At 34.4% G+C, this 17,668-nt stretch overlaps 1 protein-coding gene across 7 annotated transcripts in view; it reads left to right on the top strand.

The window, feature by feature from the left end:
• The window catches only part of side (sidestep), a 90,036-nt gene extending 77,375 nt beyond the window's left edge, over positions 1 to 12,661 (top strand). For 2 of the 7 annotated variants that reach the window (XM_069038073.1, XM_069038078.1), the window contains 2 exons: positions 1,050 to 1,355; positions 11,582 to 12,660. In XM_069038073.1, coding sequence (XP_068894174.1) covers positions 1,050 to 1,355; positions 11,582 to 11,637 — 362 coding nt within the window. In that variant the 3' untranslated portion in view covers positions 11,638 to 12,660. Of the gene's footprint in view, positions 1 to 1,049; positions 1,356 to 1,544; positions 1,614 to 11,581 lie in introns of all 7 variants that reach the window. The other 5 variants (XM_069038075.1, XM_069038074.1, XM_069038076.1 and 2 more) reach the window with 5 other exon arrangements.
• The last annotated feature ends 5,007 nt before the right edge of the window (positions 12,662 to 17,668 follow it).

Consider the following 17,668-nt stretch of genomic DNA (forward strand, 5'->3'; position numbering starts at 1 on the left):
AGTTGTAAACACTATAATTACTAAGCCACAATCTGCTATAACACGCTATTATGAAACTTTTGGTCTTACGACAAAGTACAATACACCATCTTATCCATTGTTTATCAACATTAATATGACGCTAAATCATCGAGTGATGTAGACATTGTTCCTTTAATTTAGGAACTGTAATGACTTTAGCTGCTCGGTCTAATTGCAAGATCTTTGAAACATCCTCCTACTAAAATTGCACTAACATTTTAACAGTTTTGCTTAAAGATAAAATCGCCGAAATCGGTAAACAGAATTTAAAATATTTATAATTGTGGTGTAGTGTGTACCTATACTGTTAAAAAAAGGTGATTTATTGGTTGCCTACAATCAAGGGGCTTGTAAATCCAAAAGTAATTAGAGGAAGTAGTCTTGAGAAAGACTCAATATTAGCAATAATGGGCTGTTTCTTCACAAAGAGTGTCCGGTGCAGTTTGAAATGATATATTTTTTAATTATAACGGGCCTTCAAATAAATTTATATTTAGAAATGCAATTTTTTGCAACATTTTTCCAGCGTAGAAAATGAAGAAACATCTGACATTTTAACGAAATAAAATTAGGTTAGAAAATATTTTTAATTTTTGTAGTGCATTCTCCTTATTCCCCCTTCACGGAATATGACAATATGAAATTAGGAAAAAGCTTACTATGTTATCTGTGTAACTCCGGAGAATAATTGGTTACTTTACACTGTTAACAGAATTAGAATGTCGCCTACGCCTACTCTAAATATATATTTATTTGAAGGCCCGATACTATTTAAATTAAATTAATTATTGTAATAAATTTAGTTTTTTTAAGTGGAAAAATCAGTTGATTTAACACGGTTACTTTGTTGACCCTCGTAACAAATCGATCGCTTTTCTGATCCGAAATTCAACATTCCCCTTGATCCTGCGGCCCAATAATAACTCGGTCTGAATAATTTAATATTAAGCGGGTAAAAGCACGCGTTGCAGAATAGAAACATGCATCCCTCTGGAGAAACTAATGACCAATCTGTTGCGGTTCCTTAGACACAACAACAAGACCAGGGTCTGAAGGATATCCCTCGTCTAGGCAGAATTTAACCGTAATATTAGTGGCACTGACCGCAGCTGCAGTGCTTCTCATTGTGGGAATAGTAGCAGCGGCCTGTGTTATCGCTTGTAGGAAGACTCCTGTGGTCGTCCGTCGTCAGACAACTACCAGGAAGTCGTCCGACGACTTGGAACTTTCCGAAGCTGGGTTCAGTGACGGGTTCCACAGACGAAGCGCCCAATACAGGGCGAGCATGTACGCTTTACAAGAGACTGAAGACAGGATATCCAGACTTATTGAAGGTAGGTGTGTAGTGTTTTATTTTTGGTAAAGGGACAATTTTGTTTTTTGCTTGGATCTTATCTTCACGTAGTTTAAAGACCTAGGTTTTGTCGTTAGAAAAAAAACTTCGAATTCTTTTGTAAAATTGTAGCACATGTGATTGATTTTAGATCGATTGTCTAGTGCAAATTCTTGAATTCTTATTTCAGAAGCTAACGCGAGACGATCGGGATCAAGTTGAAGCTTAATTTGAGAATTTCTTTTTGGAATTCGCATAAGTAAGTGTCAGAAATTATTGGTAGTATATTAGTAAAGTACTAAAGCTTAATACAAATTGCTCGGCAACTTTTTCGTACATTTTTTTATTTTGATTACTAGAATCGGGAACGAAGGGTTTTCATTTTTTGCTAAGAACTTTAATGATTATGGTATTTTCCGAATATTAATATTTTCTTAGATACTTTTCTTTAGTAGAACACAAGAAAACTGCATCCACATATTATATTCAGACGCTTTTAAATCTTCGAAAAGCTCCTCTAATGTTGGTTGTTGAACACGTTGAACTTCTTCAACAGTGGTACTACTTCTTTTGAAAATGTAAAATTCCAGAGATGGAGTCGTTTCATATGTGTTAAACATTTCATGGAGAATAATTTTCTCGATGTACAAATGTAAAGGAATGTTTCGTCTAATCTAAACACTTGAGCTTGTATTTAGAGCAATTGCGCGGCGCTTATGCAAAATCCTCATCCCGTTCACTTTTACCCCCTTAAATATTCCCATTTAAATTTCGACGCTTCAGCCTCGGCAAATGTTCTAAATGATCAACACAGAACGAAGACGGCGATAAGATTAGCTGATAACAGACGCGTTCTCTCGTGTATTTGACGTAGCTGTTTAATAGGACGGGGCTGGTTTCCTCCTCGCCCCGTGCTTTTTGTGTGGGGTTATGAAAATGGATGAAATCTCCCAATTCGTTCGGCATAAATTTAGGACGTCTAGTTGCGAACAGGTAGGTAATGCAGATCTGATGAAAGCGGCAAAATGCGTTCGTGATCTAATTTAAGGGGTGCCAGGAAAAAACGGGTAATTTCATAATTTCGCACCGCCATATATATGCACACCCTCGACTTTGCATGTTCGCACCGGTCTCTACTTTCAAAATAACCCACACACTATCGGCCAATCTGCGGTTATTACATAAACGCGATCCCCGATACCGTTATAGTGCCACTCGATGATATCATTTTCCAAGGTGGGATTGAGACATTTCCATGAGAAACCAACCAGGATTCTGGCAAGATGTCTCCATACCAAAACCAAAAAGGTTTTTAAATGTTTCTTTCTCTCTTATTCAATCTATACTATTTTTTACGCCAAGTGTAAAATTACTAATAAAGATTTACTAATAAAGAAAATACAATTTTTTCGTATATCTGACGACATTAGAAAAAGTTCAGGACATTAAAATGAAGAAATCACTAAAACTGTTCCAAAAATGCAGTGAGATAGGCAGGCAACCAAACATGCATTTGACCTTGAAATGCAAAGTTGATCTCCATAAAGAAAAGCACGGAATTTTGAAACAGCTTATCACCTCAACTAAACTGCAGCATGAGTAAACCTTTTACTCTGTAGTTTGGATGCATTGTTTTTAATCTCATTTAGAGAACCGCGAAAAAGCTTTATAGTATTATATTATAGCTATAGTATATATTATAGCTTTATAGTATTATAGTATCCAATGTTATATTATTTGGAATTTCTTCTGAAAGAAAGTGTTATCCTTATTTAACGTGTGGTTTGTTATTGTTATTTTACACCATGTAAACAACTCGAGTTTACGTACTGAGATGCTTTTTTGTATTAAATAGCAAAGGCTTTTGATTGGAAGACCATGAATTTGTAATTCTAAAGGCATCGTAGTAGATTACCACTGCTTTTGTTGTTTATAGCATTATTTAGATGGAATGCAGTTGCTCAACGGTGCTGAAGTCTGGAACACAATAGAGCTAGACAATTCACTAGAGCATTTTCAGATGAAAAGTTATTCAGACAATTAAGTAATATTTACAAAAGAATATGAAACAAAGGTTATTAATAAAAATGTTGTTTTTACTTATTTGTACTACCAAAGAGTCTAATTAATGAAAATATAAGGTGATAATTAATTTTTTTAAATTAACAAAAACCAAATTGCAAAAAAAAATATAAAGTTCCATAATATGTTGCTGAATAACTCATTTTAAAAATAGTATAAATTGCTAATTATTATTATTAGTGAGTGCATTTTGCTCAGGATCATTGGCGGAATCTGTTTCTCAAAGATAAACTGTTTCTTAAACACAACCTTTGTATCGGCAATTGTACTGTAAGAGCAAAAAAATGTCATCAAGAATAGCTATGAAAAAGAAAGTGCAGTGTCTTTGATTAAGAAATTCGTCATTAATTTGTGGAATCCTGAAATGGGTTATTTAAATAAACAATTAAAGGTATTATTGCTTTTTTTTCCTGCAACTTACAGTGTACAAGCGCATTATGGACTGTGTCATAGCACAGCTATCCTTGATGGCATTTTTTTTTTGCTCTTACGGTACTTACTACATGTTCTAATTTTGAGAAAGTTTCATTTAACTTTTATTATAAACATTACTTATAGAGAAGGTAGTGGAATTTTATTTAGGTTCATTATAATTTCCTAATATAGAGTAGCTCAATGAAAAGAATCCACTTAGGTATCTTGAAAATTACAGACTTAAGTTTCTTTTGATATTGAGGATGACACATAATAGTAACAAAATCAGCAGCGCTGCTTCATACTCCAGGCCGGAGATCGAGCGATATATCACTTTGAAGAATTTTAAATTCTCTTTGCAACGGTACCAAAATCGCTGGATTTTACTTCATATTTATTAGAAAGATCGCATCGGGAACAGTGCTTGAGTAATGCATCGTTTTAAAACAATTTCGCTTCTCTGAACTGAGATACCATAATCTAGTTATTCGTTATGCAATATTATTTTATTCAACATTCAAAACGTAAACCTCTTGCACAAGTACAAAAATAATGTGTTCGCTCAAATGCATTTATAACATTTTGCAGTACTTCGGAAGTTATTCTACGACACACATTTACGCAATTCTGCAATTCTGGCACGCTGTCTAGCATAACATATATTTTTCAAGCGTCGCCATAACAAATAAATCTAAAGGATTTATCTCTACTGACCAGAAATTCAGGTGTGCAAAAACTGTTCCGCAGTAGTGTTATATGGAGCAGCTGTATCTTGCTAAAAGTGTAGATAATTTTCATTATGGTTGTCAGCGTTTTCTATAATTTGTATTATCATAAATTTCATAATTGGTGTTTTCCATGTAAGTCAGTAGTTTTCCAAATAATCCAAATAATACAATTTTCGTTGAGCTGCACTGTATAATTTTGCAAACTTTTATTTTATATTTTTAGCATTTCCTATGTTTTGGATCTACAGGTGTCTTAAAATTATCGTATTCCGAGTTCAGGGCTTAGTAGGGGACATCCTGTTGACCAAGTAAAAATGTTGAAAAAAAAAATTGCTGTCACTTTGAAAAAAATATCAAAGTTGCCAATATTTGTTCAAAAGTACCTGATTAATATTCTAGCAATGTTGTACTTCCCTTTTGAACAAAAATTGGAAAAATAAAACTTTTATTTTTTCGAGATAAAGCTGTTTTTTCAAGAAATGTCTTTTCATTTATATTTTAATATAAGGTTTAGCATTTGAAACCTTAGGCCCTTGGTGCAAAGAAGCCATCGATTTCATTAATGTCATCGGAAACCGACTTATCGCGGAATCAGGCGATTCAAAATCAAAGAAATTCCTTTTGGAGAGAATTTCCCTTGCCATTCAACGTGGAAACGCTGCAAGCATTCGGGGCACTTTTCCAGATTCCGCAATATTATCGGAAATTTTTGTATTATAAAACAAAAATGTTTATGTAATTATGTTATTAATATAGATTTTCTTTTTTTTAATATTTTACATAATCATCCTCACCATATTTCAAAATGAATGTCAACCATTTATATTTTTTATTTGAAGAAAACATGATGAAAAATTTGAACCTTCCGACCCATATATCTTTGTAAAGACCCCCCTATATTTTGCATTTTATATTTTTTTCGAGATTCCTGAGATTTTTCCCTACATGACCCCCCGACTTGGAATACGTTAATTTTACGACATTTTACAACATTTTTTCATAATTTATTGCGAAATATCATAAAAATTCTTTTCTCGAAAAACTGTGGTTTCTATACAAAAAAATCTGTCGCCTTGTATTCTCAAATCTTTCAGACAACATTTTTTTTTAAGACCGATCTAAATAAAAATTTGAAGAACGTACATAAGTTAGGTGAATATAGCGAAAAGTCCTTCTCTTGGTCGCTTCTAGCCGATTCCATTAAGAACAATATTTATTTGAAGCAACTCACACTCTTTGTAATCCCACCATATGGTCAACACGGTTTTTTTTGTGTGCGTTGCAGCTTTGGAATACCTAAAATGACTGGTTTTACTTTTCTACTATTGTATTTTATGTGGTAGGTACTATTCGGTACTAACTTCCCTATTGTAGATCTTGGGTCTTGTGCGGAACACTTTCTAGGTTAAATTGTCCACTGTTAAAGAAATTAAATTTCGCGAACACGTTTTCCCAAAGATAAATTCTGTGATAGTACCTTCTCTCTATTACAACCATGGCCAACTAGGTAGGAAGCTGTAACGATCTGTGTGGACCAGACTTCTTTCATATCCCGTAGATGGTATAACTACTGGTTTCATGTGGCCTCAGAGCAAAAACGTGTTGAAAAGTGGAAATATTCACCTCGTGTTTTTGCAAGAATTGTCTACATCCACATAAACAAGCGAAAAATAGATGTAAAACATGTAAACTCTGGACAGACAGAAAGAAAATAATGTGGTCGTAGTTGAAAAAAATCTAATCAAACGAGCTAAATATTGTGGTGTGAGGCTTTAATAATCGCAGAAAAGCCGCCGTCAGACGAGGGTAATGGGGTAGATGTCGAGTCCTAAACTAACACGCTCAATTACAGCGATAGAAATAATATCGTCGAATGACAAGAACAACGGTCGGGCGGAGGATAAAGGCACACGTATGCAAATAAGTACCGTTAATAGTTTAATAGTTGTGTGTCGGAGCCAGGACGATCCGCATTGTATGCAGGATACGTCTGAGGTCTCGCGAGTCGACGCATTAAGGGATGCTGACGCGAAAGCAGTTATGAACACGTGTGTGTCTGCCGAGTCCCGACCGGCGGCATTTAGTTCTCTGATTACCGTTGCGACTAACCTGGTCGAGGGTGGAATACCAAATCCAAAAACCGATGCCTGCCTTCCGACATTCGATCATTTCATGCCGGCGACCATGAACCAATTAGTCCGCCACCGGAGACGCACAAGGAATTCGTCGGCAGACGCCCCACTTACAAAAACTCAACGAATGTGAGGAATTTTTACAACGCACTGTACGGAGGCAACCATCTTTTTTTTTCCAACATCACTAGTGTCTCTGTGATATAAAATTATTACAAAAAATATAAAATAAAAACGTAAAATATGAGTTAGGTAGCACACATTTTCTGCGGTCTTAATTTAAGCAACCAGCTGAAAGTCATATATTCCTTGGTGAAATCGTGTAATCAAGATACTTTGTTATCGATTTGGCCCTGAAAATGTCGATGATTGAATAAAATAAAGAAACAAAAGTGAGGGAGAGGTCCTCGAAGAGGTCTTATGATTAAAACTATGTCAATTAAAGTAAATACCACGAGAACACGAACGCAAGAATGCAAGAAAGTAAGGTTAGGAAGTTGTTTCTTGACATTTTGTACAAATGTGTGTGCAGCCGTGGTTCAAGTAACAACGCGATGTTCATCAAGAAGCTGAAGCAAAATTACCGTCAAGATGTTGTAAAGACTACACTTTCTATATAGTATAGACATCTGTTTAAAATATTAGGAATGTAACATTTTAGTAAGTAATATTAATTGTATCAAAGTCTTCAAATAACGTAACTTTAGATACCACAATTATTAACCATATCAGTCGGAAAAGACAAACTGTGTTATCTCCAAAGCTGCCTTTTGAGTCGTCGAAGTATTTTGAATAATGACCTTCGTGAAACCACACAACCGTCACCGACTCGCCTGTTTTCCTGGCTGCATACTCTTAAAATGTTCACATATTTACTACTTTATATTAGGTATAGTATAATTCAGAATAAGTGGCATCGCGGTAGGCGTTGATTCTCTAAAGCGAGCTTTATGTTATGTCAAAAAATTTTGCAAACATGTGAAACCGTCATTACTTTATTCTGAGGTTATGCGTTACATCATTTTGACATGGTTTTCGCCCACAGCACAGATACCCCCAGAAAAATAATACACTTTTCATAAATGAAAGAAGGAAATTCCAAATATTATAACAAGAAAATAAACACAAAACGATTCCATTGATAATATCAAGGCCAAATTAAAAGCGAAGGTTACCAACAGCAATAACAGCATTGAAACTAGGGTATTATTAGCAAGGGTCTTGCTGCCAACGTAAATTTGAATTTCCAACGCCTACCGCGATGCCATTTATTCTGAATTATAATATATATTACAATATTTTGTTCAATGTTATTCAGAAATTACACTCCTGTTAATTTTAAATATCTGGTACAACTTGTTCATACGTGTCAATTATGAACAACCACCACTGAAAGCTATGTTTTTTAAATCCACATAATCGGAGCAAATGTAATGTTGGCTGCATCACAAATTTCGTTAGGCTCATTATTACTCCTCAATCACTCTGTATATAGATACATTATTTTCACTTGGTCCGCCTTGCATGACCACAATACTCTTTTTGGACTATTTATTCTGACTTGGCTATAACACGATATTATTTTTCTTTTTGCGATGAATTTTTATGACAAAGACTATTGGAGCGAATGAAATTGTCGGCAATTTTGGCGCTACTCATATTTGTTGCTCTCCAAAATATTTTCAAGTGTGTTTCTGCAGCTTATAAAAATAGCTATCAGCGGCAGCTTCACGGTATCTCCTGGTTTTGTTTTTATTGTATTTTTACACATAAAAATCAAATAATTTTTTAAATGTTGTTTCATAAACAACAACAAACGTTGAAACGGAAGCGTTGTTTTACGTGGACAAAACATTATTTTTATTTTTTCAAATATAGTTGAAATTATTTTGCCAACAATAATTATTATTATCTTGTAAAAGCCAAGTTGTAATTTATTTGCTGAGTATCTTATCTGCCCATTGTACATGGTATTAGCATATGGATAGCGTGGCAAGGCATTTTTGATGTAAAAACAAAGAGAAATATTTAATAAGACACTTAAGTTTTTTCTAAAGCTGTTTTGTAAAGAGACCTCAAAGGCAAAATGCTTTTGCTTTGAAATATTTTATCGAAAAAATGTAGACTGCCCCTGACTGCGTTATTTTCTTAAGACTCTCTCTAACCAAGATCCCGGAGTATTCTTGAATCATAAAGTTATTTGAACTTGATCAAATTTACTAAAATCGTAATTTTAGTGGTTGACTTTTGGTTCTTGTTTAGCGAGATCTTGATAATTTTTATTTCGTGGTGTTTGTTTTAAAGACTTCCTCACGGATAAACTTAGTCGGTCTCGCGTGTATAAATCTCTTCCATTACTCCCTCCTCATGCAAATGCAATATGTTGAGAGAGCCCTTTTTTGAAAAGCGAACCTAATTAATCTTGTATTTTTTTCGTGATTTATGGCAGTCAATAAAGTTGCGGTTGAGAAAGGAACCTATTTTTTTAAGTGCAGCGATCCTTTATTATCTACGAGGCAAGATCCAATAGCACAATTTTTTCCTAGAATGAATGTATTTCACATTTACGTATTTGGTCGGTAAATCAAACGGTCTTTAAGCGCTGCCAGTGAAGCAAATGAAAGGGCACGTTTATACCAAAATGGATCGAGGGTAAATCTTTCAGCCTTATCGAAGGAATCCAGTTGGCTTTTGCGGCTTTGTATCCTGCTAATTCGGAATACGCCGCAGTTCGCTTTCGGTTTACTAAAGAATTTCGTCTGTTTCAGTACATGTGTTGTGTTAGTGTCGTCAAATCCTCCTCCTTTATTTGGAATGGCTCGATCTGCTGAGAGTTCGCACGTAAATAAAATCGCCTAATTAATCGTTAAATGGCGTGCACCGCAACCACTACAACTGAATATTAAATTCTTCCAGCAGAAAAAGCATTAGTTGATGCGAAATTATTAATCGTCGGATTTATTGAAAGAGCGTTCTTCGGGCATCTCTGGCGTTTCCTTGCGGTTTCTACGTATGTAGAGGAACCCGCGGGATACAAGGGAACAGGGTATAACTGTTCTCGTTCCCAGAGGAATCAGACACGTTTCAGGACCAAGACTTATGGTTTGTTTAGATGGTCCTGTCTACTTCCCACGATTTGTGATCGGAGAACGCAATTTACTAGCAAAATGGAAATTTTATATGAGCCACTCAAGGGATAGCTCGTTGAGCACATTCCTCATTTTTATGTTTATTTGCTACAGAGGCTGTGATAATAGAATTTTTTAAACAACGATCCCAACAAAATTCTACAAGGATGTTTTCAGCGATAATATCATAGCTGATATCTACAAGTTAAATCGAGCTCTACAGCGACTCAACGATGTGCTGCTACGGTTTCACGAGTCATATCATTTTAGTTCTTCAATTCCGTGGAGCAAAAAATATTTACATATTAAGTAATGATAGTTGATGGTCTCCACATTACAGCTATAGTGAATCAAACCCCAGATTTTTATGAGTCTGTGATATAAAATCGAATTACAATATTTTTCGTTTCTCATTGAGTAGGCTTTTTAAAATAAATGGATTGATTCAGGTCGTAAAATCTCAAAACAACATACTTCGGGTAGCATATAAATTTTCCGGGACTTTTATTATGGATTAATATCGCGAAAGCCCGAATTCCTGTGAAATAGACAGGTTTTTGCCTCGTCGCATCGAGTCATGACTTTTTCTACCCTGTCGGTATTTATATACTTACGGTTGTCAGGGTTTGTTAGATTCTTTAACGAAGTATTTATTTATGTGGTAGTGTGCATTTAGCACAAATGTTATTTTTACTTTATATGGTTTATGTTCCTTTGCAAACTTGATTACAGAAGACTTTTTTTAATATGGACTATCCTGTAAATAATGATTATGATGTATCCACAGTTTTAAATAATAATTAACTTTATGTAACAGTTTGAGAAATAGTATATTATGTTATTAGGAGCAAAAATGAAGTTTTATGTGCTGAAGCTGGTAGTTTGGCTGCCAAACGAAGTGAGTTCAGCTTTCAATATGTCAGATTCAGAAACGAATTAGTTAAAATTTGACTTAGGAATTTCAAATGATTTAGCTAGTTTACTTTATCTGCCGCTCGTCAGCGGAGATAATAAGTTTATCTGTCGCTCGTCTGCTCGTCAGATGCCAATATATTTGAGAGAAAAGAGAAAAAAAATGAATAACAATAATTTTTCCATATGAAAACTAATTCTTTTCCAAGTGATTTATTTACGTTACGATTTTTCACATTTGATATAGCTTTGAAAATTCTCTGCGGAAGTAATTTTCATACCAAATTGTAACACAAAATAGTACGAACTTGTGTTCATCTATTGCAGCGAACAGAGCAATTTATAATGCAGCATGGTACGCTCCATAAATTCCGGGCTAGCAGTCAAAAAAATGTATAAAAATAAAAGCGTCTATTGTTCGCATTTTAGCATACAAAGAGATCTAAAGCTTCCTTTTGTATTGATTAATTCCAATCAATTGTGCGACCAGCCGACAGTGTTTGCTTTACAATAAGAGAACTTATTTAGTCCTTGAAGCCTCTTGCAACTTAACTATTCCGTACAAAGTAATCATCAAAAATCCTCGAAAGGCGCGTTAACAATAAGAAACCAATTCGCGTAAAAAATATTAATTAAGCACTTGCTAATAACGCTTTGTTCCTTTCAGACAAAAAAGTTGATGTCTTGCTCTATTTTCCTTCGGCGAATCTAACGCAAAATTATGAAATTTTGCGTGAAACTTTATAACTTGTGACGAGGAATTTTCTCTACGAATCGATATTAAAAAACAATTTCAATAAGCGCGAATTATTCAGAGCTTTTATTTTTCAGGACCTGACTTGATCCTGGCTCCTGTGAGTTTTTCCCCGCAAAACTCCGAGTATTGACCGGAACCATGTGGAAGAGAAGAGGTGAGTCCGGTTGATCATCTTGGCTACCCATCGTCCCATTCCAGAGGCCAAAAAATGTTGTAAATAGTTGTATATTTGGGTTAAGCTCTTAGTATTAAGCTGGAACTGATTTTTTTTATTGTAGTAACAATAGAACTTTTGTTAACTCAGTCGACGATAAAGTACAACTTTTTTGTAATGTTTTCTCATCAGCAACAGTATTACATAGTTTATGAATAGAGTCGTTCGTTTGCTTTTGTAAGTTTCTCTACGACAACTTGTTAGCAAGTTCACCTGTTTACCTATAAGCTTGTTTATATTAACTGGAGTTTTGTATGAATCCCAGGACTACAATCCGAAGCATATGAACTTTAGGGCCGTCGGCTATTCTGTGACATATTTCCTACCGATTGTTCACAGCTTTCCCATCACGAGTTTTGATGTATGGCTTGTACTTTCGGATTTTTGAGGGTGTAAAATTTTTACATATTCAATCCTTTCGATTAAACGTCATTTACTCTTACACATCCATCTTTATTCTAGCTAGATTAATTGTGCATTCAGTATACGGAGAGTCTTAGTTTTTCAACTTGATTGTTTTGTATTCATCTTCTTGATAAATAATTTATAGTGTGCGTTTATTGTTAATAATAAAGTCACACTTGTGATCGTTTTCTTCGTTTCTTCAAATCGAACAAAGCATGTGTATATGTATATTTTTGCTCTAAAAACTTGTTGTTTTTAGAGTTTCAAAATGTTTGTAATAATTGTAGGAAACGTTCAGTCATCTAGATATTCTTGGTTAACTTTAATTTTCTTCTTTCATAAATTGTAAAATTTGTGTTTTGCACAAATTTGTCACTACTCTTATTCTAAGCACATATTCTTTTTCTTTTATTTTAGACACAACAATAGGTTATATTTTTAAATAAATCCCCATTAAAGATTTTGTATTAGAAATGTGTTTCCTCAGGTATATTTTTAGAATTGTATATTTAGCCAAAAATTTTAATAAAAAAATAATGACAAAATGAAGGTTCATTTTTCTTTTTTTTTACCAACAAGTGAACAGCTTGGTCTCGGTCTTCAATCTCTGGACTTAGCACAAAAAGACTCACTTTACGATATAATCTACAATTTTCTTTCGTACAAGTAGTAAGTACAGAAAATTTTGAACCAAAAAGGACTAATTAGTAATCCAAAACAAGTAAAATCAAGGAAACTAATAACAAATGTACTACCCATTAGAAATTACAAGCAACAAGCAAAAAAGAATATGAGGAAATCAGTACTACGAAAGTTGTTATTTGCAAGAGTAAATACTAATCACTATAAGCTAGACAAAATTACTTATTTATAATCAGACAGCTCAACTAACAAAACTTTTTTAAGTGTAACCCCTTTACAGAAAATAATTTATTTTGGACACTTCTGACAGGCTATGATTATTCTACACTAGGTAGTAGATTTGTTAATCAGATATATTACACTTATCCTTGGAGTGTATTTGATTATTTTACGATGTGCGTAGTAAAAGAGAGAATTTTTTTGTTTCAGGACTTATTTTGTAACGTTGAGCCACCGAAACGTTATTCGCCACCTTCTTCAAATTTTTACGTTCTCAATTGGAACATTTTTTTTAATTAGGCGGAAAGCGATGTTAGCTCGTTGTTTACCCCTCGATTAAGATCGATGTTGGCAAGGAAGCTATCGTAAAAGCCGATTCGCTTAATAATTCACCGAGTAAATAAAACAAGAAACGTTACCGAAATGTCCGTAGTCGGTTTGTGTAGATTTAGAGACAAATCCCGTCCATTTATACAGCATACATGCGAACCAGGCAATTCGTTGTGTTAAATTTTTAATTAATAAAATCCTCTGATAAAGCGTTGGGGGTTGTGTAAAACACCTCGCCTAAACGCGCCACACAGACCGGCGGTACTTTAATAACCAAAAACATAAATTTCATTTTATTGTTACAGTAATTGTATTTATTTCCCCCCGTATTATTCTCGTTAGTGTGGTATTTTTAAATTTTCACAACTTTTTTATGTGCTCCAAAACGTACAAAAGACACATCCTAATTTTTTAAGTCTTGCTCCATTTAATATTTAAAGTGATTTATTAGCGAACCATTACCGAGGATCTTCACTTCATTTAGATACAAAGCAGTTTGATCAGTTTTATGTACGAGTACATTATGTTTTCTTGTAGTGCACGCTCATAAATCAGACGTCCCTCTCTGTTGTGTTAACTTACGGGACACAATGAATTACGTTTACTTAGAAAATTGCAACCTGAAATTGAACAAACGATCACACATAAAAGTCAACAAGAACAATTTTCGTCATAAATAAGGGCATGGGGTTTAAACTTGTACACTTTCAAGTAAATGAATAGCGAAAATTTTATCGCTAGAATTTTATTGATATCTTTTAGGGGGAAAAGTGAAAAGTTTGTTTTTCTTTCTTTTCAAAATTGCTTTATGGCCTCTGTTTTTAGATTATATTATAAGGTTATACTTTGCAGTTTTTATCGTTTTGATATTTTCAAGAGTACCAACTCAGACATTCTGAATAGAGAATAGAGAGAAGAGGAAGCAAAAGGGTTTTCTCCAAGACTACTATAGGAAGTAGTAAATCTTAAAACTTTTAGTATGAAAGTGAAAATGTTTTATTCCCTGGAATAGGACACATTTGTTGTAGGTAATGCCTTTTTATTGAAATCTTTAACAATGATAAGTGGACTTATTCAGTGCTGTTTTGTAAGAATTAATACTCTAAATCAGAAAACGACTTTGGTAGTCCATATTAAAGATGTTGTTAACAGATTTGTATTTGGGAAGCTGTTAAGGATTGAAGACAGTTTAAAGAGTCCAGGAAAAACTTACACTTAGCTTTAAATTACATTATCTTAGAGCCCCTCGCTTTTAAGCAACCAAGTAATCACACACATCAACTTACCTTTAAGACGTAACATTTATAACTGCCTTTTATTTTCTCTTCTTAATTTATTTCTTTATTTTGGTAATTTATATTTGGTTTGTTGCACTATTGTTGGTTGGTTTTTGTTGGTTATCAAACTACACTTATCCGAAATCATTGTTCTTTGCCAGAGCAGCTCACAGTGATAGCATTTTTTCGGTAAATATTTCATCTCGAAGGGGATGAAAGTCGCAGCGTGCGCCAGTCCTAAAAAATGCCGTTTAATAATTTCTGAAAGTGACTCGACATAGGGGTAGTTTATGCGACACGGGACAAAACCCGTATTCTCCTCTGGAGACCGAAAACGGCACTCGTATACACGCTAATTAAAAAATGAACTATCCCCTTTAGTCCCGAGCGAACATATTCCATAATTGGGTAAGTGTAATTATGGCAAACAAATTCTGTTTGGGTAGGTTATGTATTTACCGCGAATGATTTAGGGGGCTAACATTTGATGTTTTCTGAACATGAGTAATAGGCATAACTGAGCATAAACCGTAAATCCCAGTAGGCACGGCTTTTAATGAGAGTTTGAAAAGCCCATCCAATATACACTTGACTGCATAATTCGCGAGAACAACTAATAACTAGAATATTAAGTGCTATCAGGAACTTCCGCTCATTGCACGTCCCGTTTATCGTTAAGAACTCACCAGACTGACATTCTTTATGTTTAAAACACGATAAGGACTCTGCAGAAAAATGTAATTTATATTGTTTTCCAACTTCTACCCAAAATGAAACAAAACGGTCGTTTGGGCTAATATAGCTTGATGGATTTTTTTTTCGACTTGCACAACGTTACTGACTCAATTTTATCCTTTTTGTGGAGCTTTTGCATCGAGTTCTGCTACAGATTTATGCGAGAATGCACTTTTAATTACTACAGCGTTCATTTAATTGTCCAGTTAATCACAAATTTACTATCTCTAAAATACCACTTCATCTAGATTATTAAATAAATGTTTAAATTTTAGCATTTTATGTAAACTAATGTGCAACGAATTATGCAGAACTTTGGTCATGAAAGGTTCATTTAGTAAGTTCGGCCTCGATGCCGAATACCGTGTTCACGTTTAATAATAATAATAATAATAATTTTTCTAATAATAAATCACATTAAAAGCACTAATTTATCGGTCAGTCAGAGAAGTTAAGCAACGCTGGGTGCGGTCAATATTTGGATGGGTGGTCGCCACGTTCCGTTGTAACTTCAGATAATAACATTTTTAATAATTATAATTTAGTACGTTCAACGGAAGTAAGATCCATAACAGGCAAAGAAAAATAACGTGTTTACAGAATTAATGATGAAAATACAAAAACTCGGCACAATAGTATATTATGTTATTAAGAGCAAAAATGAAGTTTTATGTGCTGAGGCTGCCGAATGAAGTGCGGCGGACAAACCAGCCAAAGCATGTAGCTAGTTTACTTTATCTGCCGCTCGTTAGCGGAGATAATAACTTTATGAATGATACAATTTAAGAATTTAGAACTACGTTTAGTGCAAAGTAGGTTAAAGCTCTCTCTTATTTTTGATTTTTCCTGGTAAGCACTGTTATTCAAAGTAATTTTAAAAATGAATTTTTGCTCAGTAAAATTTAAGAGGGCGAAATGCAAGTCATATTTATGTAGAACATGCTTTCCCCGCATGACTATTAAGCTAATAACAGGGCATTAAAGCAGGGCACACCAATCAGATTTCAAAACTCCCCATACTTTAGCAACGAATGAAAATTTATTAGTTGTGTCATTATGAAAATGGATGTCGCTTAATATAAGCGACGATTCTCCTAAACTTAGACCATATTCTGCACCATAATCTTGGCCCAGTGCTGGCAGGAAACGTTAAATTTGCATAATTATTACAGGATGCTGAAACAATAATATCGCCGTGCTTTCAGGATTATTCTTATCTTTTGTTCTTGACCTGAATCGCTCCTCCCTTTATGAAAAATTTTCGGATTTTTCCCACCCTTTTCTCGCGCCCATAAAATTCGTGACGACGTGTTAAAATTTAAAATATCGTGTTGGCGAAATATTGTCCGCAACGGAATATTGTAAAAATATGTTTCAAATAGTAAGTGCATAAAATATTCAAGAATCGCGTGATTCCATTGGCGTGTCTTACTTAAATGTAAAATTCTTTCATAAAGAACCGCACTAAAGTTGCTACTTAATGTCTCTTCACATCTAATTTGAATTTAATTTAGGGCGTAATTGAGGAGGAATGCATGTTGCATTTGAGCGATGATCACGGTGGGGTTTCATTAGTGTTAATGTTTTGTGGTGTGAAGACGTAAAAATTCGACAAAAGCGATATTGTTTTTAGAGATTTTCCAAAGAGAAGTATCCGATAAAAATCATAAATAACTTGTAAGATATTTACATTTAAAAACAAGATTTATGATAGCGCTCTACCTCCATGTGAGAAAAGACGTTATAAAATATCGTTAATAACTGTCATAAACTGCGAAGTTTTTTGGAACTACCCAAGGGTATAATTTAATGCTTCCTTTTGCCTGTATAGAGAGGCTTTGACCATTTGCAGGACAAAGCTTTGTAGAACAATATACGGAATTTTTATCGTCGAAATAAAGGGGAGATAACATTTTTATGCAATTTGCTACGCATAAACAGCATTAATAATTTTTATTGCGACGAAACTGGCCAAACAAAGCCAAATCCTGGACCATCGACGTCCGATATATCTCTCCTCGCAAATTCGTCCTTACGCGAATTCCTGCTAAACCGTATCGAGGATTCTATTTAGTTTCGCGATAAAGAAGATAATTTCGTTTAACGTTGTTTCAACTGGTCATATAAAATCGATCGCGCAGACGGATACGTGTGAGGAATGTTGATCCTGGCGTGTCCTAAACCCGTGAAACTTATTTATGTAATGAATCCCTTGGCCGCTCTTGCTCGTAAAACAACTGCTCACCGAAACATGATTCGGATATATCTGCCAGTTTATTGAATTGAACATTTTATTATTTTTATGTCGCGGCTCGGTCAGATGCGGTCTGGAATCGATG

The sequence above is a fragment of the Tenebrio molitor genome, chromosome 2 (genome assembly GCF_963966145.1).
Source record: "Tenebrio molitor chromosome 2, icTenMoli1.1, whole genome shotgun sequence".
Lineage (NCBI taxonomy): Eukaryota > Metazoa > Arthropoda > Insecta > Coleoptera > Tenebrionidae > Tenebrio > Tenebrio molitor.